This window comes from Podarcis erhardii, assembly GCF_964252035.2.
Source record: "Podarcis erhardii genome assembly, chromosome: 2".
In the NCBI taxonomy this organism is placed as follows: domain Eukaryota; kingdom Metazoa; phylum Chordata; class Lepidosauria; order Squamata; family Lacertidae; genus Podarcis; species Podarcis erhardii.
In genome coordinates, this window is record NC_138498.1 from 13,517,732 (window position 1) to 13,545,681 (window position 27,950).

Sequence of the window (27,950 nt, forward strand, 5' to 3'; positions counted from 1 at the left end):
TGTGTTGCAACGGGGCGTCGGCCCCTTTAAGAAAGCACCGCGTGCCGGACGGCGGGGGGAGAAGCGTGCTGCGCTACCCCGCCGGAGCCAGTAGGTGGCGAGCTCAGCCATATGGAACACACCGCTCTCCCCTCCTCGACTGCGGCTGCGCGAGGCGTTCGCTTGCCGGGCTCTTGTGGCGCCTCGCGGCTCCCGTCGCCGCTGCCCGAACGGCGCCCGGGAAAAGCCAAAGTGGGCTGTGAGGCGTTTGCGGAGAAAGCGGCGGGCCGGAGGGTGAGTGAGGGCCGCTTCCGAGGCGGGCGGTGTGGGGGCAGGCCTAGTAACCCTCTATTAATCGAGGAATGGGGCTTTTAAGCGATGACTTGCCAGCCCCGGGGTCAGGCAAACCCGCACCTGTTGAATTTCCCCCTCCTCCTCACCTGTGGAAGTGCAGGCGTCGCCGCTGCCCGCTCCTTCACCAGGCCGCCCTGCCTCTGCAGCGCAAGGCCTCGGCCTCCCAGGGTCCTAGAGTCGGAAGGGACCCTGAGGGTCGTCTAGTGACCCAGTGTTTCCCAACCTTGTGCCTCCAGCTGTTTTTGAACTACAACTCCCATCATCCCTGACTAGCAAGACCAGTGGCAAGGGATGATGGGAATTGTAGTCCAAAAACAGCTGGAGGCACAAGGTTGGGAAACAGTGTTTCCCAAACTTGGGCCTCCAGCTGTTTTTGGACTACAACTCCCATCATCCCTAGCTAGCAAGACCAGTGGTCAGGGATGATGGGAATTGTAGTTCAAAAACAGCTGGAGGCCCAAGGTTGGGAAACACTGGCTCTAGTCCAGCCCCCGCCCCCTCTCCCCGCATTGCAAGAATATTTAGCTGCCCCATACAGGGGTCGCACCTGCCCCCTTGGCGTTATCAGCACCACGCTCTGGCCAACAGGAGCAGCTTGCTATTTCTTCCCGGTGCTTTTATTGCATATTGTACATGGCATTGTGACGTGCATGGGAGGCAGCCAATACAGTGGTACCTCAGGTTACATACGCTTCAGGTTACAGACTCTGTTAGCCCAGAAATAGTACCTCGGCTTAAGAACTTTGCTTCAGGATGAAAACAGAAATTGCATGGCGGCGGCAGGAGGCCCCATTAACTAAAGTGGTGCTTCAGGTTAAGAACAGTTTCAGGTTAAGAATGGACCTCCGGAACGAATTAAGTTCTTAACCCAAGGTACCACTGTACAGTGGTACCTCGGGTTACATACACTTCAGGTTACATACACTTCAGGTTACAGACTCCGCTAACCCAGAAGTAGTGCTTCAGGTTAAGAACTTTGCTTCAGGATGAGAACAGAAATCACGCTCTGGCGGCGCGGCAGCAGCAGGAGGCCCCATTAGCTAAAGTGGTGCTTCAGGTTAAGAACAGTTTCAGGTTAAGTACGGACCTCCGGAAGGAATTAAGTACTTAACCCAAGGTACCACTGTACATAATAAGGCGACCAAGCAGCATTTTTAAAATCCTGAACTAAATCCTGCGTTAAAGTTGACCACTTTCTGTGCCGCCATTAAGGGTATTTGCAGTATCGCCGCAACAAGCGAACTGAACCCTGAAAGTTAAGTTTTAACTCGCTCTTGCTTTACATCGCCAAAAATAGGAAGCCGTATCTTTGGGAAGTGCAAAAAAATTAAAGAAGTTCTGGAAGTTCGTCATTTGTTAAATTTGTTAGTTACTTTATCTTGCTCAGGGCAACCCAAAGCGACTTAACAACCAAACAAGGGCGACCGAGATGATCAAGGGTCTGGAAACCAAGCCTTATGAGGAATGGTTGAGGGAGCTGGGTATGTTTAGCGTGGAAAAGAGGAGACTCGGAAGAGTTTTGGTGGTTGCTGGCATCCATCTGTCTGAAGTGACAGTGGAGGAGCGTGCTTTCGGGGGTTAAAGTCAAACTGTTGGAGAGTCACAGCGCCTGCTGTAGAGACCAATACAGGAGAGACATGTTTTGTTGCAGATGGAGGTGTCCAGTTTCACTGTTGCAGGTGCACCATGGCGTTTTCTCTCTCCACACTCCTCCCAGTGTTCATATGGTAAAAAAGGTAAAGGGACCCCTGGCCATTAGGTCCAGTCATGACTGACTCTGGGGTTGCGGCGCTCATCTCGCTTTATTGGCCGAGGGAGCCGGTGTACAGCTTCCAGGTCATGTGGTCAGCATGACTAAGCCGCTTCTGGCAAACCAGAGCAGCACACGGAAATGCCGTTTACCTTCCCGCTGGAGCGGTACCTATTTATCTACTTTCACTTTTTTCGAACCGCCGACCTTCTGATCGGCAAGTCCTAGGCTCTGTGGTTTAACCCACAGCTCCATCCGCGTCCCTCGCTTTTCCTTAGGATGTCCCTATTTTCAAGGGAGAAATGTTGGAGGGTATGGAGTTATCCACCACCCGAGCCATCTGAAGGCAATCCTGTATAGGGAATTTTTTTGGTTTTTTTTAATGTTGAATGTTTTAATATATGTTGGAAGCTGCCCAGAAAGCAATGGGACGTCCCTATTTCCATCAGAGAAATGTTGGAGGGTACGGTGCTGTAGAATGGAGTGCGAAGAGGGGCGCCAAATTTTAGCATCGCACAGGGCGCTGTTGAAATTTGAGAGCCCAAAGTCTGCCACTGATGAGAGCCAATAAACAGATCCTGAATACTGACAAGGCAGAGATTCTGTGGATAGGTGCTTTCTCGGTTAGTGGCTGTCTGTCATGGATGCTTTTGCTGAGATTCCTGCATTGCAGGGATTGGACTAGATGGCCTTAAGATGGTCCGTTCTAACTCTACAATTTTATAATTTATGAAATGGACCGACAAGGGGGGCGGGAAACAACCCACCCCACAGAGACACATTAAAACCAAGAGGAAGAAGAAAGCCACAGATAGTTGAAGGCCACAGTCCTGGTTACAGAGGAACAGTTTTGCATGTTTTAGAAGCATGTTCCCCCAACTTTTAGTATGTTACTGGGGACAAAATCCTCTGGTTGAACTTTTCATTGCAAAATATATTTACACTGAATCAGACCTATGGCATAGTGTTCTGGGGGCTACTCACCTGGTGACATTGCCCCTGCATTTCAGACGCTTGCTATTTACAATTTCCCATACTTAACAAAAGTGGACGGTGGCCCCTCCAGACTTTTTCTGCAACGTGTCTTTGACAAAACAATAGTGCGTTAATGGTTTTCGTTGAATCTCTCTTTAACGTCACCTGAGAACACTTAGAACCCAATCCTGTACATATTTGCTTGGAAGTAAGTAACACTTTATACAGGGAAATGACTCACAATTGTATATATTCATAAGCATTTTATCTCTTTCTTTCTTTCTTTCTTTCTTTCTTTCTTTCTTTCTTTCTTTCTTTCTTACACTGCACATGCCCAATCCAGGAGCTGTAGGACTGGCTAGATCACTGGTGATAGCACCAGTTCAGCAGGAGGAGTCTGGATTTATTCTGCCCTTTCCCACGAAACATATACACTAGTCAGTGTTATTATGTTCTCCCTATAAAGACATGCAGAACACACTGGCTGGGGTGGTTGGGTAGGTTGGACTTGTTAGGATACCTCCTAATGAGCACATATATCTTTTAAGACATCTCAATTCCTAGAAGAGTCTGAAAATGACTCCCCTTCCCCTCAAAAATGAAAGACCTGAAGTACTTTTGAAGTGGTGGTTCTTCCAAGCTGCCTGGAAATTCAGTAAACATATAGTCCAAATCATACTGATTACTAGAAAAATAGGAAAATGGTACATTTGATGGCACTGAACAAGCAAAATCTTTTCTCACCCTGCAACATGTGGCTTTTTGTCTGGATTCCCAGGAGGATGTGTTCCCTAGCGCTCTTCCCACCCCCTCCGCCTCCGGGAGACATCACACTTTATGAATTTAATAATGCCCTGGTTTCTGGCCGCAGCTTTGAGAAGCTTCCACTTTCTTTCCAAGGACAGGTAAGCAACAGTTTTCAGTCACAGGAAGAAACTAATGTTAGGTAGCGATGAGAGAATAGACGTTCTAGCTTGTACTTGAGTCATTTTGGCTGTCAAAAGACTTCCATAACTACTAATTGAACATGCTGTTTGTCACATAAATGTGAAGCCAGAAAAGGAGCAGTCAGCCAGAGGAAATTATTGAAAAGAATACTGGTGGGCATATTTAGTAAACAAATATAGGCAGCTCGCTATTTACGCAGGGGTTATGTTCCAGGTCATGGCATGTGTCAGTGGAGTGCATGTAAGCCTCTTCCGCCCTCTTCTGGTGCTGAACATGGTGTGTGGATCCGTGGTTATGCATATATCAAACATGCATAAGATGGGAGTTGCCTGTATCATGTACAGTGGTGCCCTGCAAAACGAATGCCTCGCAAGACGGAAAACTCGCTAGACGAAAGGGTTTTCCGTTTTTCGAGGTGCTTCGCAAGACGAATTTCCCTATGGGCTTGCTTCGCAAGACGAAAACATCTTGCGAGTTTGCTTCCTTTTTCGTAAAACCGTTAATACCCGGGGAATCCGTGCTCAAGACGAAAAAATCGCTAAACGAAAAAACTCGCGGAACGAATTAATTTCGTCTTGCGAGGCACCACTGTACTGTATCATCACGGTCGACTGGTTGGACATCACTGATGTACTAGAGTAAAAAGTTATGTTCCACACCTGAATTCTGTGACCTATATATCTTATGCAGATTTGCACACATTTATTTTCACAATTCATTCTACTTCTGGTAGTCATAAAGAAGGGCAAAGTTCTATGCAGCGCATGAAGCTTTACACCTTTAATAAGAAAAGTCCTACGTAGACCCGGTTTCTGGCTATTTTTATTTCACTATGTGTTGCCTGCACATTTTCCAGTGCTTCAATCAGCTTGAAGGACTAGAAACATGCTCCTATTCTTCCACAAAGTGCGATATTTTACCTATTCTGAATTCGGTACCCATGAATTCCAGTTCCTGCATCTGTGGACTGCAGTGTAAAACAAAACTTTTGCTTTGGTTGATTCTCTTTCCTAGTTTTGTTTGTTTGTTCAAGCATCCCGCCCCCCACCAGGCCTTTTCACTTACTATTGATTGTCTTGGTTTGCTGTACAGCTAGAAGACTTGCCTGTCCTGACCATCCCTAAAGAAACTCTGAAAGCTCACAGTCGACAGGAACACAGCACTAAACCTGCCTTCATCCATCATCGTGAGTCACTATGGAAGAGGTGCATCAACGCCTGGTGAGTATGGGCAAAATTTGATCTGAGCTAGCTGTTCAAACATAGATCTGCCCCAGTCACATAGTAAAAGGGATGAGCTGGGAAGGCTGGGGAGGGGGGGAAAACCCATTCTTAACTGCAGATAGGCCACAGAGGGGAAGAATGCAAATTCCTCCTTCCTTCTGCTCACTGATTGCCTCCCCACAGCCCACCATGCAAAGCTTTCTCACTTAGGCAAGTACTATGTGATGCAGGTGGCGCTGTGGGTTAAACCACAGAGCCTAGGACTTTCCGATCAGAAGGTCGGCGGTTCGAATCCCCACAACGGGGTGAGCTCCCATTGCTCGGTCCCTGCTCCTGCCAACCTAGCAGTTCAAAGGCACGTCAAAGTGAAAGTAGATAAATAGGTACCGCTCCGGCGGGAAGGTAAACGGTGTTTCCGTGCACTGCTCTGGTTCACCAGAAGCGGCTTAGTCATGCTGGCCACATGACCCCGAAGCTGTACGCCGGCTCCCTCGGCCAATAAAGTAAGAAGAGTGCCACAACCCCAGAGTCGGCCACGACAGGACCTAATGGTCAGGGGTCCCTTTACCTTTACCTATGCTGCTATCAGAGCACCACTGAGTAGAAAGCACCTTTGAAGAGCAAGGTCAGACTATAGGGAGATAACTGGTCCCTGGGAGGCAAGTTTTGCACTCCTTATATGTGCCCCCCTTTTGCTGTTAAATAGCATATTTGCCCATTAGTAGCTTGCACAATGAAAATAACATTTGCACAGCGCCGTCTCCCCCCCCCCCCCCCCGTTGATGTGCAGGAGATTTCACAAAATGCTCTGCCCCTAGGCGTGACGTTGGAATCGCTGGAGTTCTTGAAGAGCTTGCATATGCAGAGGAGGATGGTGACTTGGACCAGGAGATGGATGAGCTGCCTTGGACAGATTCTGCAAAGGAGCTAGGTAGCTTTGAATACAGTTGTACATATTGGACCCATTGCCCACTTTAAACCAGGTACAAGGGACTTGAGGCCTCCAGATTTTATTGGACTCCCATCAACTCCCATCAACCTGGAACATTGGCCATGCTGATGGATGCTGTGATGCAACAACAGAGGGAGGGCCGCAGGCTCCCATCCCTGCTTTAAACTCACTGCAAAGATGCTTCAATGTCACACTGTCTTTTTCTTTGGGGCTGCTTTTAATCCCCCCCACCCCATCCGGGGTATAGGATTAAGACCCATTGTTTGCCAAATCCTGTCTTGAGGCTCCACACTGCTTTGACAAATGGCTCAGATTTCTTCCACCATCTCCTTCCTTGCCTTTGCAGCCCTCCGATGGATGAAAGCAGGATCCCGCTACACATTAGCACTCTGCTGTTGGGTCTCCTCTCTCCATGGCTCCTTCTTTCCCCATTTGTCGGTGAGGCTTGTGCAAAGTAGGCCTGAGCAGGACCGAAGAACATTGGCAGTTGGTAGATAATCTAATGGTCCACACTGGGAGCAGGGCTGTGGGGGAGGGGGAGGGAGGACAGCCATGGCAACTGAACATTAGTTGGATGGTTTCCCATCCCCCTTTTTTCTAGAAGGAATCTTATTCCCCACCCCATTCACATGTTGGCCACCCACCAGTTCCCTTGAAACTGTGTTCAACACGTAGCTTGTTTCAGATCCAGATCACTGGGTCACATCATGAGCGGCTGCTGTTAGAAGTACTAATTTTTTCTGTCTATCATTTCCTCCAAAGCTGCAAAGTGAAGACATGATAGCACAGTTCTCCCAGGCTGTGGATTGGTAAGTTATCTCTCCCCCCCCCCCGTGTGTGCGTGCGTGCGTGCGTTCGTGTGTGCATGTATGTGTACGCTTCTTGGCATGCATGTAAGGTTTTGAGCAGTTTCCTATCTACATAGGTGCTAGGCAGGGGACAGCAATTTTTCGCTGGCTTTGACTGCCCAAAAAACCAGTTGCCATTCAGGACAAGGATTGCCCCTGACCTTATGCTATATCTCAAATTCACTTCTAGGGGGAAATCGCCTTTCAGCTCTAAGTTTAGAGCTGTGGGGATACAGAAAACAAGCCCCCCTCCAACAGCTCAGAGGTTTGCTCTGCCCCTGTACAGAAGGGGCACTGGGAACATCCCTCAGCTGTAAAGGCAAGCTCTCTCCTCTAGCTTGGAGCTAAAGAGGAGAGCTGGAGATGGCTCAGCTTCCTCTGCCTCTTCCCCCCAAGCTCCAAGTTCCCAGTGGGTGTAGAGGAAAGCTCTGCTTCATCTTCACTCTGAAGCAAGGAGGCAGTGGCACATTTGTTTACATCTTCCCGTCCCTCTTGGTGAGATTGAGCCTTGGATCTAGGCACTAAAACTGTGCAGTATAGGTATGAATGGCTTATTCCCAAGCGGTCCCTGCGGGATGATCTGCACCCATACAAACATGCATTGGCCTTTCCCCCAATCTTATATTCACTAGATTGATGAACCTGGAATAACCACCACTCATTGGTTCTTCATTTATAATTACTAGCACAAACAAGGATCCTCACTTCATATTGGTGATGGAGGAGCTCCTCCTTTAAACCAATACTCAGCCACCCTTCTTATGTATACAAGATGAATATAGCCTGCTCAGGGGGTGAGCAGTTTGCATGTAGCCTTCCTTGAGTGTGTACTCTGGGTCCCATCCACCCAAATGTGTCTAGCTTCCACATACCTTAGCTGCCATCTGACTCTTTGTGTATTGAAACTTGCCTAATGCTCCCTTACTCTTTCCTGTCTTCACCCTCCAGGGCAGGCTGCTCAATCCGAGCCTTCGCCTGGCATCCTCACACCAGCAAGTTTGCTGTGGCCCTGCTGGATGACTCCATCCGTGTTTACAACGCAAGCAGGTGAGGGGGCTGGGGTTGGGGTTTTCCTGTCCGCACCTGAGCAGTCAAGTTTCTATTTAGGATTGGCAGGGCCCCATCTATCTGCTCACAGGCAACTCTGAACAAAGCATGGAGCTTGCATGCCAGAATCTCTCTAGCAGTGTGCAGCAGTGCAACCTAGCATAATGGTTTGCAAGTTTGTCATCTCAGAGCAAGGAAAATAACTGAGTTAAATACAAATAAGAGTAATCTTTAAAAACAACAACAACCAATAAGTGAGTTGAGCCTCAAAAAAGAATACAGGCGCCCCCTCCCCTATTTACGCAGGAATTATGTTCTGGGCCCCTGCATGCATAAGTGAAAATCGCGTAAGTGGGGAGCACCCTTTAAACATCCTCTCTGCTGCTCTCTCTTCAATCCATACCAAAATACTGTATTCACAACTAGAATTGAAGCTCAGGGGCCGGCAAAAGGCTGAAGGACACACAGGAAAGCGGCTGCTGCTGTGCTAACTCTCACATCAGCTGTCATGCGGGGAGGTTGAGCAGCATAAACAAAGTGCTCCCTGCACCTCTGGTCTCTTCAGGGCTTCCTTCATCCTCATGTATGCCCTCTTTGGCTCCGGGGAGGGTCTCCTTGCGAGCCATGAGGACACTCCAGCTCTATCCTGCCATTTCCAGGTTTGAATTGAATTATGTAATTATTTCCCAGCCTATAATAGGTTAGCAGACCTCAGTGCTGACATGGGACTAAGCTGGCCAAGGGTGTTGGGGACAAATACAAGTTAAAATTCCCAGAGGAGTGTAATCTGCCATACGGGTGCTCTGACCTCAGTCTTGCACAATATATATACAGTGGTACCTTTGGTTACGTACTTAATTCATTCTGTAGGTCCGTTCTTAACCTGAAACTGTTCTTAACCTGAAGCACCACTTTAGCTAATGGGGCCTCCCGATGCTGCTGTGCCGCCACCACGCGATTTCTGTTCTCATCCTGAAGCAAAGTTCTTAACCCGAAGTACTATTTCTGGGTTAGCGGAGTCTGTAACCTGAAGCATATGTAACCCGAGGTACCACTGTATTTTTTAATTAATCCAGTGACCTCATGGCCCGTGGATGCGTTCTGAACTTTACAATGCAAGAGCGTCCTGTCAGTTAAGCGTAACTTAACAATGTTAAGTGCTCATGAATGTGCACTCCTTAGAAAATAAGAATTGTCTTGCTGACTGGTTCAGAGCCAGATTGAACTAGTCCAGCATTCTTTCCTAGGATCCTAGCAACCTGCAGGTGCTAATTAAATTCCCCTCCAGGAACAGACTGCAGGGGACTTCTGCACCATCTTTTGCCTGTGCCCTCTGTAGAACTCAACACCATTGACCATAGCACCGTTGGCCATTGTAAACAAGGGGCTAAAAGTAACTACTTTTAGTCACAGCTGTGCTAGGTGGCATAGAGGATAAGCAGAGGTCCAGTCCACCCTGTGAACCAGCAGAACGCTGTGGCCAAAAGTATTGGGCTTGAATGTGACTTCAGAATCCTTGGCTATGAAGATCACAGGGTAGTCATGGGCCAATCAGAGCTGCCAGTTCTTGTTCTGATATAGCCCATGGCTATCCCCTTAGCTGGAAAGTTTCTGGTTCAATTTCTTCTGTGGTTCCCTCTTCCCTGCTTCTCTTCTGCAGCGCCACCATCCCGATCCTGAAGCATCGCTTGCAGAGGAACGTGGCATCAGTGGCATGGAAGCCACTGTGCGCATCTATCCTTGCCGTGGCATGCCACAGCTGTGTACTGGTTTGGCATCTGGACCCCACTTCGCTTTCCACCAGGTAACCAGCCACTTGCTGCAGAGCCTGTCTGAAGTTTGACTGGTCCAGTGGCTGCTTGTCGCCACGACCTGAGCTGTAAGGAAACACTCGGCAAAGGGGTAGGAGGAACCCGCTGAGGCCTTCATATGTTGCTTGACTGCAACTCTCAACATTCCCAATGATCAGCAATGCTGGCTGGGGCTGATGGGAGCTAGGAGTCAGCAATGGGAGAGCCCCCACAGTTTCCGCCATTCCTGACTTAGCATGTTTCAGGCGCTTGAGATTGTCAGGGATTCCTTTCTCACCCTGGGCTCTGTCTTTAAAGGCTATCCTGTTGTTGTTAATTTGTATAGTGCCCTATACCCACAGGTCTCAGGGTGGTTCACAGCATAAAATCACAATATTAAAACACAGAATACATACTAAAAACAGAAACAGAAAGAACCCAATAATTCCCCTCCTCCCAAACACATTTTAAAAGGGCATCAGATGTCAATCAGCCAAAGGCCTGGTTAAAGAGGAACATTTTTGCCTGGTGCCTAAAGGTGTATAATGAAGGCGCCAGGCGAACCTCACTTGGGAGAGCATTCCACAAATGGAGACCCACTGCAGAAAAGGCGTGTTCTCGTGTTGCCACTCTCCAGACTTCTCATGGAGGAGGCACATAAAGAAGGGCCACAGAAGATGCCAAGTAGCTGATCTTCCCCCTTCCACAACCTTTATCCACCTGTTTTTCCACATTTTTCAGAAAACTGCCTGTACCTCTCTTAAGCCCCCCCAATCCAATCTGATAAGATGGTGCAAGCAAATCAGTACACAACGATTCTTCTTTTGCTCCCCTTATGGGATGGACACTTTGCTGAAGGTTAGATGAGGGGTGGGGAACCTCAGGTCCGTGGCCTGAATGTGGCCCCCCCAGGCCTCTCTATCTGGCCTTCAAGATTATGACCCCCGCCCCAGGCCTCAGTGACCCTGCTGTGTGCCCTCCACTAGTGGTTCTGCCTGGCTGGAATGTACCCCTCAATGCTCATAATAGCTCTTGCTTGCCTGGATAAGGATGGGAAGCATTTTTGCTCTGACTACACCCACCACTGTTATGTGGCCCCCAGAAGGTTGCCCACAAGAGAGCGTGGCCATCAGGGTGCGAAAGGTTTCCCAACCCCTGCTTTTGATGTTCATCTCCGCCTTCTCTGGCTCCTGGTATTTCTCTAGGAAATGTGCATGTTGTCGATTTCTATAGCTGCATATACAGTCAAATCAAGCATTCTCAGGATGATGGACTGCAGGACAGCTGTGTAATCTCAGGTGTACAGAATATACATAGCCCTGCTTATTACTGCTTCTTTGTTTGCATTCCTCCTGCCTGTGGAGGAATGATATTGTCTCTCTCTCCTGTCCCCCAACAGGCCTTCATCTGGCTGCGCCCAGGTACTCAGCCACCCTGGTCACAGCCCCGTCACGAGCCTGGCCTGGGCACCCAGTGGAGGGTTGCTCCTCTCAGCCTCACCTGTTGACACTGCCATGCTTGTGAGTAGGGCAGTTCATTTATTTACCAGATGTGTTACTTGCCTGCACCCACAGCCTTCAGATGATGTACAAATGAAATGTTAATAATGATCAAATGTAACAGTATACCCGTTGGTCAGTAGAAGCAACACACTGAGCCAAGCAGCTAATACCTCAATACCAGAGAAGGAATCACACATCAGTTCACAGGGGGGAAGCAATATAAGAAATAATAAAGCAGTTTAAACAGTTTAAATGACTTGGGAGAAAAGATAAGTCCTTTCATGGCCTGGAAACAACATTAATGCAGATGCCAGGAGGGCCTTTTTTTGGGAAAGAGTATTCATCAGTTGGGGCCATTACTAAGAAGACTCACTCCTTCATTGCCACCCTTTGCACCTCGGAAAGCCCTTGGAGGCACAGGTGGAAGACTCTTTCTATCAGATACTGGGGTCCTTAACCACGTAGGGCCCCATCTCCAGAAATTAATGTGGAGCCAGTGCACCTAGTCCCTATTGACAATCTAGCCACCATATTTGGTGCCATGGGCAATTTCTGCCTTTATGATGTGGGAGGGAGACCACAAAAGCGGTGGCGGTCAGAGCATGTAAAGCTGTGGCCATTCAATGACCTTGTGTGCCTGTAGCTGACAACCACAGGAAAAGGATGAGAGATTACTGGGCATCGGCTTTGGAAGCAGAAGGGCTTCCAAGCTGTCTAAGGAAAGTAACTTATTCCTGCAGACATGCATTGTGTTAAAGCTAGACAGAAAATAAAAGTCCAATACTGCTAAGAGCAGGCATCCTCAAACACTGCCCTCCAGCTGTTTTGGGACTACAACTCCCATCATCCCTAGCTAACAGGACCAGTGCTCAGGGATAATGGGAATTGGAGTCCCAAAACAGCTGAAGGGCCGTGTTTGAGGATGCCTGGCTAAGAGCGATGATTGTGGTGCTCTTCTCTGATTCTCTGACCTTGTTCCCTTTAGGTGTGGGATGTATCCACAGAAAACTGCATCCAGTTGCAGTGGTTTGGAGGAGGAGGGGTCACATACCTGGCTTGGTCTCCTGACGGCAGCAAAGTATTAGCAGCCACACCTTCAGCAGTCTTCAGGTGAGTAGAGAGGGCCTGGAAGCCAGCAGCCACGGGGTCAACCCCAGGAGAGGCTGCTTCATTAAAGTAAATGAGGCACATTGCACCACCAGCCGTAGTCTGTCCTCAGCCACCCCCCACCTTCCTGCCTTCTTACTTGCAACCAGTCCAGGGGTTGGTCCTGCCTGCCAGTTTCCTCCTCCTTAGTCTCAGCGTCGCCCTTGAAGAATTGAGCAGAGAGGATGGGAACAGAACTGGAACTCCTGCCATTGGCTCTAGCACCACCTGCTGTTGGCCTCCCTGCTTTCCAACGCCACCAATCCCAGTGATTAGCAGCCAGCATTGATCAGCCCTCTGCGCCTTGTCTAGTGCTGGACCATGGCAGCTGGTTAAAGTGGAGAAGCATTCATTGCCACTGTTCTCCCATGAGCGTTTCCTTATACTGAATTGCACTCAAAGTAACTCTGCTTCTTTCTACCCCCTCGTGCTTCTCTTTGCAGGGTATGGGAAGTTCAGATGTGGACTTGTGAGAAGTGGCCAACCATCAAAGGTCCTTGCCGGGTAAGTCAGGGAGGCAGCCTGGGGGAATATGTGGACAAAAGCAACCCGAAGTCCAGGCCCTCTTCTTTTTCTATTGCTTTCTCTTTCAGAGCCTGTGGCCCTGCAGATGTTGCTGGACTACGACTCCCATCAGCATGAGCACTGTTCAGGGATGTTGCAGGTTGTCGTTGAGCAACACCTGCAGGGTTACAGGTCCCTATCACTGTTAGAATAATCTATATAGGCTATTATTTGCTGTGGAAACATAGAGTAACTGGTGCCCAGCGAGTTTGTGGCTTTGCTGAGACCCACCCCCCAACTTAGGCCTCCTAGGTGTGGATCCATTTATTACTTGCTTGACCATGTGGGTTTTCTTCCAAGCCCCACTTTCAGCAACCTGACTCACCCAAGCCTCACTCTGACTCCCCTCGGTTTTTATGAGTCAGCCTCTGAAATATCCATGGCTACAACAGTCCTGACTAGGTCCCATTTGCCAAATGTGGCATTTCTCACCTTGAAAGTCATATTATGCGTTTAGCACAGGATTTTTAGATCCTCCTTGACCCTTGCCTAAGTTAAAAGTGTGTCTGTTTATGTGTCTTCCCCCAAAGACTGGCTGTTGGAGCCCGGACGGCAGCCGCTTGCTCTTCACAGTCCAGGGGGAATCGGTGATATATTCTTTGTCTTTCCTGGAATATAGCGGTGAGTAACTTGTAATTTGAGCTGCTTGTAACTAGTGAAGCTGTGTGGATTCTGCAAATGCAGAAAATGGGTTCCAAGCCCACCTCTCTGCATCTTCCTGTCTGTCTCAATAAGTTTCTAACTAATAAGCCAGGGTTTCCCAAACTTGAGTCTCCAGTTGGTTTTGGACTACAGTTCCCATCATCCTTGACCGCTGGTCCTGCTTGCTAGGGATGATGGGAGTTGTAGTCTAAAAACAGCTGGAGACCCAAGTTTGGGAAACCTTGTTATAAGCACTACAGAGGAAGGCCTTGAAATCCTGACTGGGACAGGGACCTTTGCCCCCTGGCAGCCTCCAATTCTGTGCTATCTAGCATCTTGTATGTGGGCTGTCCTTCACCTAAGGACCTTGCATTAGCCTACGCGGTGTCTGCTTCATCCTCACAAAACCTGTGAGGTGTGGAAGGCTGAGAGGTGATTTTTTTTTGTAAGGCTACCCAGTAAGCTCTGTGGCTGGTTGGGGGATGGATACAGGCATTTATCTCCTCTCAAAGTTGCTTGCAGATGTAATGTTCTCCCTACCTAGTACTTACCACAAATAACGCCACCCTTTAATTTCAGACCTTCTTTATTTTTGGTACTTTGACCTACCGCACGCAATTGTTTATCGTCCTGTGTATACCAGCACTTCCCTCTATTTAAAAGCTTCCTTCTGGCTCCCCTCCACCTCCCGCTCCCAACTACTACTAGAGGAGAGACTGTAGCTGAATGAAGGTGTGCACATACAATACCTGGCCACCTCTGGAAGCAGCGGCGTAGCTAGCTGGTCGGGTGCCTGGGGCGGCATGTGTGCCCTGCACCCTGGAGCAGAGCGAGCCACTCATGGGGACGGGGGGAGCTGTGGCAGGGTGTGCTCTGTGGAGCCTTGCTGCTGTCCCTCCCCTCAGCTGTACGGCGGCAGCCTGAGGGAGAGGTGGCAGGCAGACACAAACCCTATGCTGCAGTTTCGTGCAGTGTGGAGCCTGTAGGTGCCTGAGCCACCACGTCAATCCTAGGAGAGATACAGTGGTGCCTCGCAAGACGAAATTAATCCGTTCCGTGAGGCTCTTCGTATAGCGGTTTTTTCATCTTGCGGAGCAAGCCCATTGGCAGCTTAGCGGATTAGTGCTATTAGCGGTTTAGCGGCTTTTAGCGGATCAAGTGATAAGCGGCTTATCAGCGGATCAGCTGATAAGCGACTTAGCGGCTTAGGAAAAGGGGAGGGAAAGGGGGAAAAACCCGCAGGAACTCGCAAGACATTTCGTCTTGCGAAGCAAGCCCATAGGGAAATTCGTTTTGCGAAGCGCCTCCAAAACGGAAAACCCTTTCGTCTAGCGGGTTTTCCATCTTGCGAGGCGTTCGTCTTGCGGGGCACCACTGTAATAATAATAATAATAATAATAAATATTATTTATACCCCACCCTCCCCAGCCAAGGCCAGGCTCAGGGCACCTAACAAGCAATAATAAAAACAAGTTGAATGAATACAACATTAAAATATTGAAACAATAAAATATTAAAATGCAGGCTCATCACAGGAGGAGAAAGGAAAAAGAAAAAAGAGGGGGAGGGAATCAAATTGGCTCCAAGCCAAAGGCCAGGCGGAACAACTCTGTCTTACAGGCGCTGCGGAAAGAAATCAGATCCTGCAGGGCCCTATGCATGGCTTGGGCATGCTCCAGGCCCCGCGGTAAGTGCGCCCCCCCCCTATGATGTGGCGCCCAATGCCCCCCCCCCCAGCTATGCCTCTTATCTGGAACTTTTGTGTGTCTGTGTTTTAACGGATCAGGTAACAGCTGCTGGGGAAGAGCATCCTCTGCCTGAGACCCTGGAGAGCAGCTGCCAGTCATGTTTTTTATTTATTGAATTCCTGCTCTAATTTTCATTCGAATGAATCCCAAAGCTGCTTACAAGCAGTAAGTAACTACAATATGAAAGAACACAGTAGTAGAACACCACAAATGCAGCGTAAATCACACAGAATCATTCATGAATCGTCAGTGAAACAATTGCAATCTGTCAAACGCTGTTCATAGAATTGTAGAGTTGGAAGGGAACCCCAGGGGTCATCTAGTCCAACCCCCTGCAATGCAGGAATCTCAGCTGAATCATCCAGGACAGATGGCCATCCAACCTCTGCTTTAAAACTTCCAAAAAAGGAGAGTCCGCCACCTCCCTTGGGAGTTTGTTCCATTTCTGAACAGCTTGCTGTCAAGAAAATTTTCCTAATGTTTTGTCAGAATCTCCTTTCTTGTAATTTGAAGCCATTGGTTTGAGTCCTACCCTCCAGAGCAGGAGAAAACAAGCATGCTCCCTCCTCCATGTGACAGCCCTTGAGATGCTTGAAGATGGCTATCATGTCTCCTCTTTTCCAGGCTAAACATAACCAACTCCTTCAAGCGCTCCTCCTAAGGCTTAGTTTCCAGACCCTTGATCACTTTAATCACTCTCCTCTGCACACGTTCCACCTTGTCAACAAAGCAAATAAGCTAAACATGAAGGAAGAGTCCTATTATATTATTAACAAATCAATGCAGCATTTATAATCTATAAAACAATATTAACATCATCTACAAAATAGCAACCAAAAGGTAAACTAAGCCCTGTTACGTTCATACACACACTTTCCACACCCCCATGACTCATAATACAGTAGTACCTCGGATTACATATGCTTCCGGTTACAGACTCCGCTAACTCAGAAATATTACCTCGGGTTAAGAACTTTGCTTCAGGATGAGAGGAGAAATCGTGCGGCGGCGGCGCAGCAGCAGCAGGAGGCCCCATTAGCTAAAGTGGTGCTTCAGGTTAAGAACAGTTTCAGGTTAAGAATGGACCTCTGGAATGAATTAAGTACTTAACCCGAGGTACCACTGTATTTCACTGTTTCACTGCTCATTAAAACACACATAATGCCTGTGGCAGCAACTCCCTTCTGAAGGTTCCTCGGGCTGGAGACGGGGGCAGCAAAGGTGAAACCAACCACCCCCTGATGGCAGACAGAGTCTCCCCTCCCAGTTCTTCCTCTGGAAACAGCTTTCTTATGAAAGCTCCTAGGGTGGGGTAGGTGGGGGAAGCCATTACCTGCTGGCGAATATACACTCTCCTTCCCCCAGGTGGACAATACTGGATTAGAGAAAGAAATACAGTGGTACCTTGGGTTATATGCACTTCAGGTTACAGGCGCTTCAGGTTACAGACTCCGCTAACCCAGAAAGAGTACCTCAGGTTAAGAACTTTGCTGGAGGATGAGAACAGAAATCGTGCTCTGGCGGTGCGGCAGCAGCAGGAGGCCCTATTAGCTAAAGTAGTGCTTCAGGTTAAGAACAGTTTCAGGTTAAGAACCGACCTCCGGAATGAATTAAGGACTTAACCCGAGGTACCACTGTAGTTTGATTTCCTGTAAGGCAGGAGTGGAAAACCTTTCTCAGCCTGAGGGTCACATTACCTGCTGAGGGCTGCATATCAGTGGTGGGTGGAGCCAGAGCAACAAATGTGATTATTAACTTTGCACAGTCAGCTATCATCAGCTTACACACCCCTCCATCCGGGCAAATGAGAGTGACACATATCAGCCATGCAAAAGCACTCTGGGTGCAAAGAAGAGCCAATGAGGCATTTGGTCTGGGGATAGGTCCAAGGGCTAGGTAGAGAGGCCCTGTGGGGGTCCATTTCCCCCAGGCTTCAGGTTCCCCATACCTGCTATAAGGAAATGTCCTATGTTCTTCCTCCTCCTATTGTTTTATTTCCCTTCGAATGACTTTTTCCATCCTCTTCTAGGGGAACAGCAAGGGCAGGTTGGTGGGTCGAAAACAGCTTCCATCGTGGCTGATCTGTCAGAAACCACTTTTGAGACCCTGTATGGAGAGGAGAGGTGAGAGGAAGGGAGAAAAACATGTGTCTTGTAAGTGCCGCACAAGCACATAACTGAGTGTTATTTGGTGCAAGATTCTAGCCCTTAAAGGCTGCTAAGATAGGATTCAGAACGTGGACGATGTTGTGTGAAATCTCAGAAAGGGAGTAGGGTTGGGGTCTTCCTGAGCAGAAAGTCTTATATTGCATTCCCTTCATCATTAGGAGCAGAGAGACTGGTGCTGTGTTGTTTTGAGAGAGTTCACTCCACCCCAACACGTGATTATTAGATGTTCTAAAAATCCATGCTTTTATTACCCTGAAAATGCATGAGCATTTGCTTATCTTGCTGGATTCTGCCAGTCATATGCAAGAGGAGGGACAAAAAGTTATATGCCGTGGTTTTGAAGCTTTACCAAACCTTCACTACAGGGGACTCTGCTATTCCCAACCAGCTTGTGAATTTTTCCAGGCATTGCTTATAGCCTAGAAAGTGAAGCTCCCTTGTTAATTTTGCAATTGGGTGCTGCATGTTGTTTAAGTAATCTTGTTATATTTATAGTATAGAAATGTGGTTGGTTTTTTTATATGTTGCTATATTTTTGTTTTGCAACGTTATTCTGAAATTATTTTTGTAGTGTCTGTTCGAAATGTCCTGTTTCTTTGTTGTAAGCCACTATGAGCATAATTTTTGGCATACAAATAAAACGAATGAATGAAAGTGTATCTGTGTAGTCTTGGAGGGCTGGAAACCTGCTTTTTTAAAAATAGCAATAGGAACAAAATTAACAAGATGTTAAGTTTTATACCCACTGCTGAATTCACACGAGCCAGGAAATGAATAAAGGCTTTAGCATTTTGATTATTTTCTTGTTTATCTTAAAAGCCCGTCTTAATAATCAGTGTATGAATATGCAAAAGTCCGGCCCTGCAGCTATCATTTTTGTTGGTTTATTACATTTATATCCCACCTTCCCTCTAGGAAGCTTCAGGCGACGTTCTTCCCCTTCCCATGTTATCCTCACAACAGCTCTGTGAGGTAGGCTAGGCTGAGAGGTAGTAACTGGCTAAAGGTCATCCAGTGGTCTCCCAGGCCTAGTACTAGACAAATACTGTATCACACTGTGGTGTAAATACTATACCACTTCCCCCCACGAAGCGTTATCATTCCACAATCTGACTGTGATCCCCAACTCTTCTTTTGGCTTGAGTATGGATGTCTTACCTTGAGTGTTTCTCTATTGGCCTTTCATTTTGTATTCTTGTGTTCCAGGATTGGAGGGGAGGTTCTTTCCATGGTCTGGGACCCAAGTGGTGAGAGGCTTGCAGTTGTCATCAGAGGTAAAGTCCTCTACAGTCAAAACTTGACGAGATAGGGAGAGCGGGGGAAAGCTGGGTGCGTTTCTCACAATAAACCAGTACAGTGGTGCCTCGCAAGACGAAATTAATCTGTTCCGTGAGGCTCTTTGTATAGCGGTTTCTTCGTCTTGCGAAGCAAGCCCATTGACAGCTTAGCGGATTAGCGCTATTAGCGGTTTAGCGGCTTTTAGCGGATCAGCTGATAAGCGGCTTAGCGGCTTAGGAAAAGGGGAAAAAAGGGGGGAAAACCTGCAGGAACTCGCAAGACATTTCATCTTGCGAAGCAAGCCCATAGGGAAATTTGTTTTGCAAAACGCCTCCAAAACAGAAAACCCTTTCGTCTAGCGGGTTTTCCATCTTGCGAGGCGTTCGTCTTGCGGGGCACCACTGTACATACAGTAATGGCCTGAATATAAGCCACACTTTTTTCCCAGATTCCAACCATGAAAAGTTAAAAGTGCAGCTTAAATTTGCGACCTTAAAAATTGTCTTTTACGTTTTCTTCCACATTTGCCATTTGCGGGTGTGAGTGCCTGCGGAATTTTAAGGGAGCTGCTTATATTCGGGTATTGTCTTCCCGCCCCCCTTGAATTTTAAAGGTATGGCTTATTTGCGAGTGCTGCTTATATTCGGGCCAATACAGTAATTTTTATTCCAAATCAGAAGACAACATTTTTTTTGGGGGGGGGACCCATTCCCCTCAACCCCAATAAAGCATTGCTTCTTATTTTACTTTTTGGAGCAACAGATATGCACCCTCGGTCACCTTATGCAGATGCGTTTAGTCAAGTGAAAAAAGTGTGTGCCTCTTTTTCGTTCTTTTCAAATGCACGCAAGTAGTGGCTGACCCTTTTCCCAGTTGCTCTCTGTGTATTTGTTTTAATGGACAAAGGATACATACGCACATACTTCTCACTTGTAAGTTTCTAGTCCTTGTGGTTTGGTTTTTGTCGCACTTGCGTGGCTCTCCTCGTCCTACCCTGTTTCTTACCCTGTGAGGTAAAAGAGACCGAGAATGAATGGCAAGCCTAAGGTAGGGTTGCCAAATTCAAAAAGTAAAATTCCTGACACCTGCAAAGTTGTTGAGCTTTTGCACCCGAAAACCAGGATGTCCATCTCTACCTTGCTCCCAAAAGGAAAATGAGAACCAGCCCTTTTTTTCACCCTGTCCTGTTGGAGAAATGGCAAACGTCCCACACGTAAGCTTAAGAGCACGAAATGGCTTGTGTTTGGTAGTGCTTAAAATAACTCTTCTCTAATCTGCATTTTAAAGCATTCTGTGATCCTCTCTAAGGCTTCAGAAAAAGAGAGGGAGAGGTCCAGGCTGCACCTTGGTTCAAAATTCCTAACATGGGATTCCGAATTCTAAACCAGGCAGTTTTTTGCGTGAGCCCTGAATCTTTTGAAAGAGCGCGGGAGGGACGATAGCAGTTAACACCATTTTGCAAGCACACCGGCTCCTTCCTTGTGGCTTCGTATTTGATGGGAAAGGCTTGTTTCAATGGGAAAGAGACAACTGTGGTTTTCCTACTGAAGCAGGCCACTGCCTGGCCCAGGCGACACCCTCTGTTCAGCCACACCTTCCACCAGCCCTGCTTCGTACCCACCTTGAGTATTTTTGTCTCCTGACTAGAATGTGTTTGCCTGCCCTCTTAATGCCATTTGCTTCACTGGGTGGCGGGCGGCAAAAGGTTTGTGAGTGTATGTAGAAACCAGCATACAGTGGTACCTTGGCTGTCAAGCGGCTTGGCTCCTGAACAAATTGGCTCTTGAATGCTGCAAACCCAGAAGCAAGTATTCCCATTTGCAAACATTTTTCAGAAACCAAATGTCTGACGCAGCTTCCACAGCTTCCAATTGAGTGCAGGAAGCTCCTGCAGCCAATCGGAAGCCGCGCCTTGGTTTTTGAATGGTTCTGGGAGTTGAACGGACTCCCGGAATGGATTACGTTTGAGAACCAAAGTACCACTGTATTACCTTTCTGCAGGGAGTAAACAAATACCATTCCAGTCACATTAGTTGGTGTATCCACTTTTGCCTTTGGCTCCTCCCATTGCTGGCATGGTGCCCCTTGGAAGATTGTCTACACGGGCACACGACACACAGTCTGAAAAAAGGGTTGCCACCCTTGTTGTGAAAGGAAAACATAACATGATGTCTGGTGTACTTCCATCTCTGCAGTCTGAGCCCAGGCCATTATCCAGATGTTCTAGAAGCCTCAACAGAGACACCAAGGGTACTGAACCCCTACCCACCTAGTATCCTGCCCTCCGCAGTCTTTGTAGATTGCGTTGACAGTACTTTTTAAAAAGCCTATCATCATGGCCTTAAAGGCTACAGACCTAAAACAGTAGGCTGTGTCCGATTTCTGCGCATAAATTCTACATGTTGCTCTGTTCCCTCACCTTTTTCTGTTTTCTTTTGGCAGGAAATCGTGATGCTCCCGACTGCAGGGTCATCATTGCCGTGTTTCGCACCCGCAACAGCCCTGTGTTTGAGCTCTTGCCATGGTTTGTATTGACATGCTTTGGTTTTCTGGTTGCTCTTAAACTGGAAATGGAATCTGTGAACCCCGTGTCATTCCAGCCTTTGTGCTGCTGTAGGTGTCAAAATGTTAGGAAGGTGCCTTATAACCTGGTCAGAGTATATGACCCTCCAGATCAAGTTTTCAACCTACGGGTCCCCAGATGTTGTTGGACTACGACTCCCGTCATCCCTGAGCTCTGGCCTTGCTAGCTAGGGTTGATGGGATTTGTAGTTTAACAACATCTGGGGACCCACAGGTTGAGAAAGGCTGCTCTAGATCAACATTGTCTATTTGTGACTGGCCGTGGCTCTCCAGAGGGTTAGTCAGAAAGCAGACTTTTGCATTTGCTACCTGATCCCTTTTTTTAAACTGGTGATGCCTGGGACTGAACCTGGGGATTTCTGGATATGGAGCAGATTATCATTATCATTATCATTATCATTATCATTATCATTATCATTATCATTATCATTATCATTATCATTTCATTTCTATACTGCTTTATATTTTCAGGAAAAAATCTCTAAGCGGTTCACAACCTACATTAAGACATCAAATACAAAATCCTGAATAAAATAACATAGCGAAATTGACTTGCAAGGTGGTGTGTGTTGTTCGATAAGAGATTGAGTGTGTGTGTGGGGGGGAGGCTCATTTAATTTCATTGTACACAGGTTGTACAACGACAATAAAGGTATTATTAATTATTATAAATAAAACAATACTGGAGATGGTAAAGTATGCGTTAAGAGCAACCTACTAAAATGTTATCTTAAAGATTTTTTAAAAAAGTATTACGAACAAGGTCAGTGTCAGCAGAGTTAATAAAAAAGTTTTTATCATAAACATTTCAAAAGAAAACATGCTTTCTTAGATACCAAATCCCACATTTAAAACAGCACAGTTAGCAAGATAATATGTTGCACCATGGAGCTCAGTCTTTCTGTAGCGTTTCCATGTGCTCTGGTTTCCATCGTGGTGTTCTGTTGCGCCAGAAGCGGTTTAATCATGTTGGACACATGACCCTGTCTGTGGACAAATGCCGGCTCTCTTGGCCTGAAAGCGAGATGAGAGCCGCAACCCTAGAGTCCTCTGCGACTGGACTTAACTGTCCAAGGGTCCTTTACTTTTCCCTTTCTGCAGCTCAGTGGTAGACTGGGTGTGCATTTACATTACCTCCTTAGAATGTAGTGGTTCCACACCCCGATGCATTTCGCAGCTCTCCACCCCCATCGCCCAAAGCTTCATATCAACATGACTTCATTAGCGTCAGATTCGTTTCTGTTCGTTAAGCACCAGGGGGTGGGGATGTCTTTACCCTGAGCAATGGTGTTCACACCTTTAACAGAAAAGAATTAGAATCATAGAGTTGGAAGAGACCACAAGGGCCATTGAGTCCAACCCCTGCCAAGCAGGAAACACCATCAGAGCACTTCTGACATATGGTTGTCAAGCCTCTGCTTAAAGACCTCCAAAGAAGGAGGCAGCTTAAGCTGGTTTGAGGGACGCGGGTGGCGCTGTGGGTTAAACCACAGAGCCTAGGACTTGCCGATCAGAAGGTCGGCGGTTCGAATCCCCGCGATGGGGTGAGCTCCCGTTGCTCGGTCCCAGCTCCTGCCAACCTAGCAGTTCGAAAGCACGGCCAAGTTCAAGTAGATAAATAGGTACCGCTCCGGCGGGAAGGTAAACAGCGTTTCTGTGTGTTGCTCTGGTTCGCCAGAAGCGGCTTAGTCATGTTGGCCACATGAACCGGAAGCTGTACGCCGGCTCCCTCGGCCAATAAAGCGAGATGAGCGCCGCAGCCCCAGAGCCGGTCACGACTGGACCTCATGGTCAGGGGTCCCTTTACTTTTTTAAGCTGCTTTGAGAAACAACGCATTAAAGGATAGTATCTTATAACAAAGCACAGGGTACGCATATTCATTTTTTATAAAGATGTGTAAACATGGATTAAAAACCCATCACTGAAAATGCAATGAGCGCACAGTGTGAACATGGCCGGAGGATTGGATTTGGATAAAGGAACTTCATGGTTTGAATCCACCCAGCCACCAAATAAATGCTTAATTTCTTCAGGGCTGCTTCATAACTGACAGATACATCTCACAGAAGTAGTATGGATTTTTGAGTGTAACAAGTGTACTGTAGGAAGCTCTAGTGGGTTGCAGGCAGGCAAAACAGGAGTGCACTAATAATAATAATAATAATAATAATAATAATAATAATAATAATAATAATTTATACCCCGCCCATCTGGCTGGGTTTCCCCAGCCACTTTGGGCGGCTTTCAACAAAATATTATAGATACAAAAAACAAACAAACCCAGGGCTGCCTTCAGATGTCTTCTAAAAGTCAGATAGTTGTTTATTTCCTTGACATCTGGTGGGAGGGCGTTTCACAGGGAGGGCGCCACTACAGAGAAGGCCCTCTGCCTGGTGCCCTGTAACTTCGCTTCTTGCAGTGAGGGAACCACCAGAAGGCCCTCAGAGCTGGACCTCAGTGTCCGGGCTGAACGATGGGTGTGGAGACGCTCCTTCAGGTATACTAGCCTCCTTCAGGTATTCACTCGTCATGAATGGGCTCATCGCATGTGAGGGTGAGCATGTGGGAGCTGAAGCAAAGGGGTTCTTTTGCATGAAAGTGGTAATCCTCACTGGAGATCTCATGCTCTTGGTGTCTTTTAGCCGATGACTCAAGCTTTTATTGTGATGTTAAATGACATAAGAATCACAAAACCCTACTCCGAAAGCGCTGTATATGGACTACTCTGCATGTAAGAATAAAACTGATCAAAGCTCCGTACCAAAAGTCTGTGGTTAGTATAAACTTTACAGACTAAGCAAACTCAGATGGCATCTGCAATTTCACATAATTTGGGCGAAAGGCAGTGCCCTGAAATGCTGAGCGCTTATAATCTGGTCCAGTACCACCCATCCCCATCTTCTTCTGTTGCTGCTTGTGAGATTTCCCCAGGCACTACTGCCCTTATGCTTTTATCTTATCCACAGCCACAAAGCTCTGAAGCGTGCTTCTTCTTTTAATATGAAAACTGAGATTTTCAGGCTTTTAAAAATGATTGAAGAACAATTGCATTGCATGGGGGAGCTGGCAGGGATTGTGTGTTGTGTGGCAGTGATGCAATAATAATAATAAATTGCTTGGCTTAGAAGAAGGACTCCTCTCTCTCATAAGGGGATGCTTCTTCTAGAATAGTTCCTATATATATACATAAATCATCTTAACAAACAGAAGATACTTCTTCTATTCTTTTATTACTGGGTTTAAAACTCATCAGATTTATTCCCCTGACTACTTTGTAATCAAGTGACAGCCCTAACTTATTTCAAATATTTATAGTTCGCCTATTCATAACTCAAGGTGGTTCACAAGCAGTGTCTAAAAATAGTTTAGAAGAACCTTTGAAGCATGTGCCATAAAGCAAAACCTATATTTGTCAGCACAAAAACAACAGTGATGAACTAACCTCTTAACCAAACCCCCAACCCTTCCAGTCAAATGTGTGTTGCAGCCTTTTCTGAATGCCAGGGGAGAAGTTCTAATAGGAATACTGAAGAGGGAATGTTTTAACTTCTAGTAAATGCTACTGATCTCACTTCCCACCCTAAAATAGCACTGGAGTCTTGTGAGATGTGGGAAAGGACAATGTATGTATAGAAAAATCAAAAGTTGAGTTCTTGTGGATGATTGTTTACATATTTATTCTGCCCCAGTCCAAATCGACTAATGATCACAGCTTGATTAATGCCCGTTTAATGTAAATGGGTTTTAATGCATTGTGATTTTGAGCTTTAGTGTATTTATTTCACATTTATGTACCACTTGATTGTAATTAAACCTCAAAGCAGTTTGCAAAACAGATGAAACAATGCAATTATCAGTAAGAGAAGCAGTTAAAAACAAATATTTGAAACATTCAGAAACAATGAAAAGTAACAATAGAATCAACCTCTTTTATATGTCTGGATAGGCTTGCCTAAACAAATGTTTTTAGCAGGTGTTTTTAGCAAAACATCTTGTTTTGGTGTTTGGTGTTGTTAGCCGCCCTGAGCCCAGCTTCGGCTGGGGAGGGCGGGATATAAATATTTTTTTTTTTAATTATTATTATTATTATTATTATTATTATTATTATTATTATTATCTTAGAATAGGTGAGACATATTTTAAATCCTCACCTGTATGTTAGTCACTAAAACCCAGTGCATGTTTTTCTTAATTTTTTGGGAGAACAGATGCTTTGCCTGAGAATTGATAAGTAGACAAGGTGAAGGATGTTGCATGAGCGCTGGAGCTTTAGTGCTTTAAAATGTCCCACTTCTGCACCACAGAAGCAAATGCCCTCCTTAGCACAAAGGCCATAGGAGGTAGGAGACCGGCAAGCACAGTTTCTCCACTGTTGCTGGTGGTGACAATACTGCCAAAAAGATTCTCCCCATCACAACTGCTTCCCTCTCTGATGCCTGCCCTTCTCTTTGCATGTGCCCCAGAAATGCAGCACCTGTCAGCTCTCTGATGCCTTTGAGAAAGCAGTAGTATTAGGGTTATACCACCAGGGCACATGGTATTTTATAGGGTTAATGTAAGCAAAAGGTTCTACAGCTCTCCCTTCAGAGGGTAGATTCATAGAAGCAGCATGGTCTGAACCTGGTGCCCTCCAGATGTTGCGGACTGTCGTTCTCATCAGACCCGTTGGCATCGGAGTTGCAATCCAACGCAACCTTCTCTTGGTTAATCTGAATGGTTAAAACCTAAGGAGGAAGAGGGAAAGAAAAGAAGGCTAAAGGGTTAAGCCCAGTGGCCTTGTGGGAGTTTAAGGCTGTGCTCTGGGAGGCAGTTTCAGACATAAGACAGCATCAAAGGCCAATGGGCTGTTTTTTTGTCCTAAGACTACTTTTTGTGTGCCTGTTTTGGAGCCTAGGCATGCAGCATCACATCACAACAGCCTATGAGTGTCCCTTGTAATAATGATATCTGTATCTCTCTTTCCCCCACCCCTCCTTTCTTCAGTGGTTTCTTACAGGGAGAAGATGGGGCTCAGCCACAACTAGTTGCTTTCCACCCTTGCTTTAAGAAGGGAGCTCTTCTGACAGTGGTAAGCGTTAAGCCTTCGCTGAGATTTTAAGGAGCATCTGCTATAGCCTGTGGGAATGCTGATAAGGGCTTGTTGTTGCCCCTGATAGGAGCTGCTGGAATGACTTCTAACTTGGCTAAGCAGCACCTAGACGGGGCTGTGGACTAGTAGGAGAAAGGGATAACAGTAACTATAATGTCTGTTGGTAAAGGTAGAGGTACCCCTGACCATTAGGTCTAGTCGTGGCCGACTCTGGGGTTGCGGTGCTCATCTCGCTTTATTGGCCGAGGGAGCCGGTGTACAGCTTCCGGGTCATGTGGCCAGCATGACAAAGCCGCTTCTGGCGAACCAGAGCAGCGCACGGAAATGCCGTTTACCTTCCTGCTGGAGTGGTACCTATTTATCTACTTGCACTTTGACGTGCTTTCGAACTGCTAGGTTGGCAGGAGCAGGGACCGAGCAACGGGAGCTCACCCCATTGCGGGGATTCGAACCGCCGACCTTCTGATTGGCAAGTCCTAGGCTCTGTGGTTTAACCCACAGCGCCACCCGTGTCCCTCATGCATGTTGGTATGAGGCATTAATTGGAGGACTCAACATGCTCTGCAGTCAAACACAGGCACCATAGTGCACCTGGATTACTGCTAGACTAACATGAGCATATACATGCCCCTGCATTAGGAACCTTGTTCCAAGAAAAGGTGGGTTCTGTCACCTATAATAATATCTATAGGTGACAGAACCCACCTTTTCCTAATGCAGGGGCATGTATATGCAGTGGTTCTGTTAAAGGGCCCTCTGTGTTCCATCCCACCATAGGATTCCCTCTTGTTGAGGGCCAAACAGTGTGACTGAGAAGCCTGGAAGGTCAGGGCAGGATATGCAAAAGGTGATCTTCTGCTCCTACTTCATTTATTTATTTCTTCTCTCTCTTCTCAGTGCTGGTCAACAGGAAAGGTCAGCCACATCCCCTTCTTCTTTGTGGTTGCCCAGTTGCCATCTTTCAGCCCTGGGCAGAGTCCCCTCATACCCTTGGGCAGTAGAAGCAGTACACGGGAGCAGCCATTGTTTTCCGAACTCTAAGGGTCAACATGCTGGGCTTCCTCCCTGCCCGCCTGTGTGCCTTCAGAACATTGCAGATACCTTCAGAACATTGGAGATACACACTGTGAAGACCTCTTCTGCCCAAGTCCAACTTTGGAGAGCACCGTCTTCTTTCTGTCAGTTGCAGTTGAGGCGTTGATCAGCTGACATGCTGTCTGTTAATAGGCTACCCTCAAGTAGCCTTTGAAGCCAGAAGAACGTCTGCCAGAGATGGACCACTTTGTAGTTTTCACATTTGAGACAGAAAATAAAAACAACAAAGGGTGAACGTTTTATTCCTTCAACGTTTCCAAGCAGAAGC

At 47.0% G+C, this 27,950-nt stretch overlaps 1 protein-coding gene and 1 long non-coding RNA gene across 2 annotated transcripts in view; both read left to right on the plus strand.

Moving 5' to 3' along the window:
* The window catches only part of LOC309334636, a 115,344-nt gene that overhangs the window by 85,282 nt on the left and 2,112 nt on the right, over positions 1-27,950 (plus strand). The gene's annotated exons all lie outside the window — the stretch shown is intronic.
* AAAS (aladin WD repeat nucleoporin) lies at positions 167-27,917 on the plus strand. Its single transcript, XM_081848941.1, has 17 exons — positions 167-273; positions 3,837-3,963; positions 5,099-5,226; positions 6,048-6,160; positions 6,528-6,619; positions 6,944-6,990; positions 7,978-8,076; positions 9,737-9,880; positions 11,266-11,386; positions 12,354-12,478; positions 12,958-13,018; positions 13,609-13,699; positions 17,498-17,591; positions 18,843-18,910; positions 21,357-21,438; positions 26,482-26,566; positions 27,485-27,917. Exons 2-17 carry the CDS (start codon positions 3,841-3,843, stop codon positions 27,626-27,628), a joined length of 1,617 nt encoding a protein of 538 aa, XP_081705067.1. The 5' UTR covers positions 167-273; positions 3,837-3,840; the 3' UTR covers positions 27,629-27,917.

Bases quoted from the DNA above. Each gene is read 5' to 3' on its own strand.
- AAAS (XM_081848941.1), top strand. From the start codon at position 3,841: ATGTGTTCCCTAGCGCTCTTCCCACCCCCTCCGCCTCCGGGAGACATC. The intron at 6,991-7,977 runs GTAAGTTATCTC...TTCACCCTCCAG, and splicing joins TTCTCCCAGGCTGTGGATTG to GGCAGGCTGCTCAATCCGAG. The intron at 13,019-13,608 runs GTAAGTCAGGGA...CTTCCCCCAAAG, and splicing joins CCATCAAAGGTCCTTGCCGG to ACTGGCTGTTGGAGCCCGGA.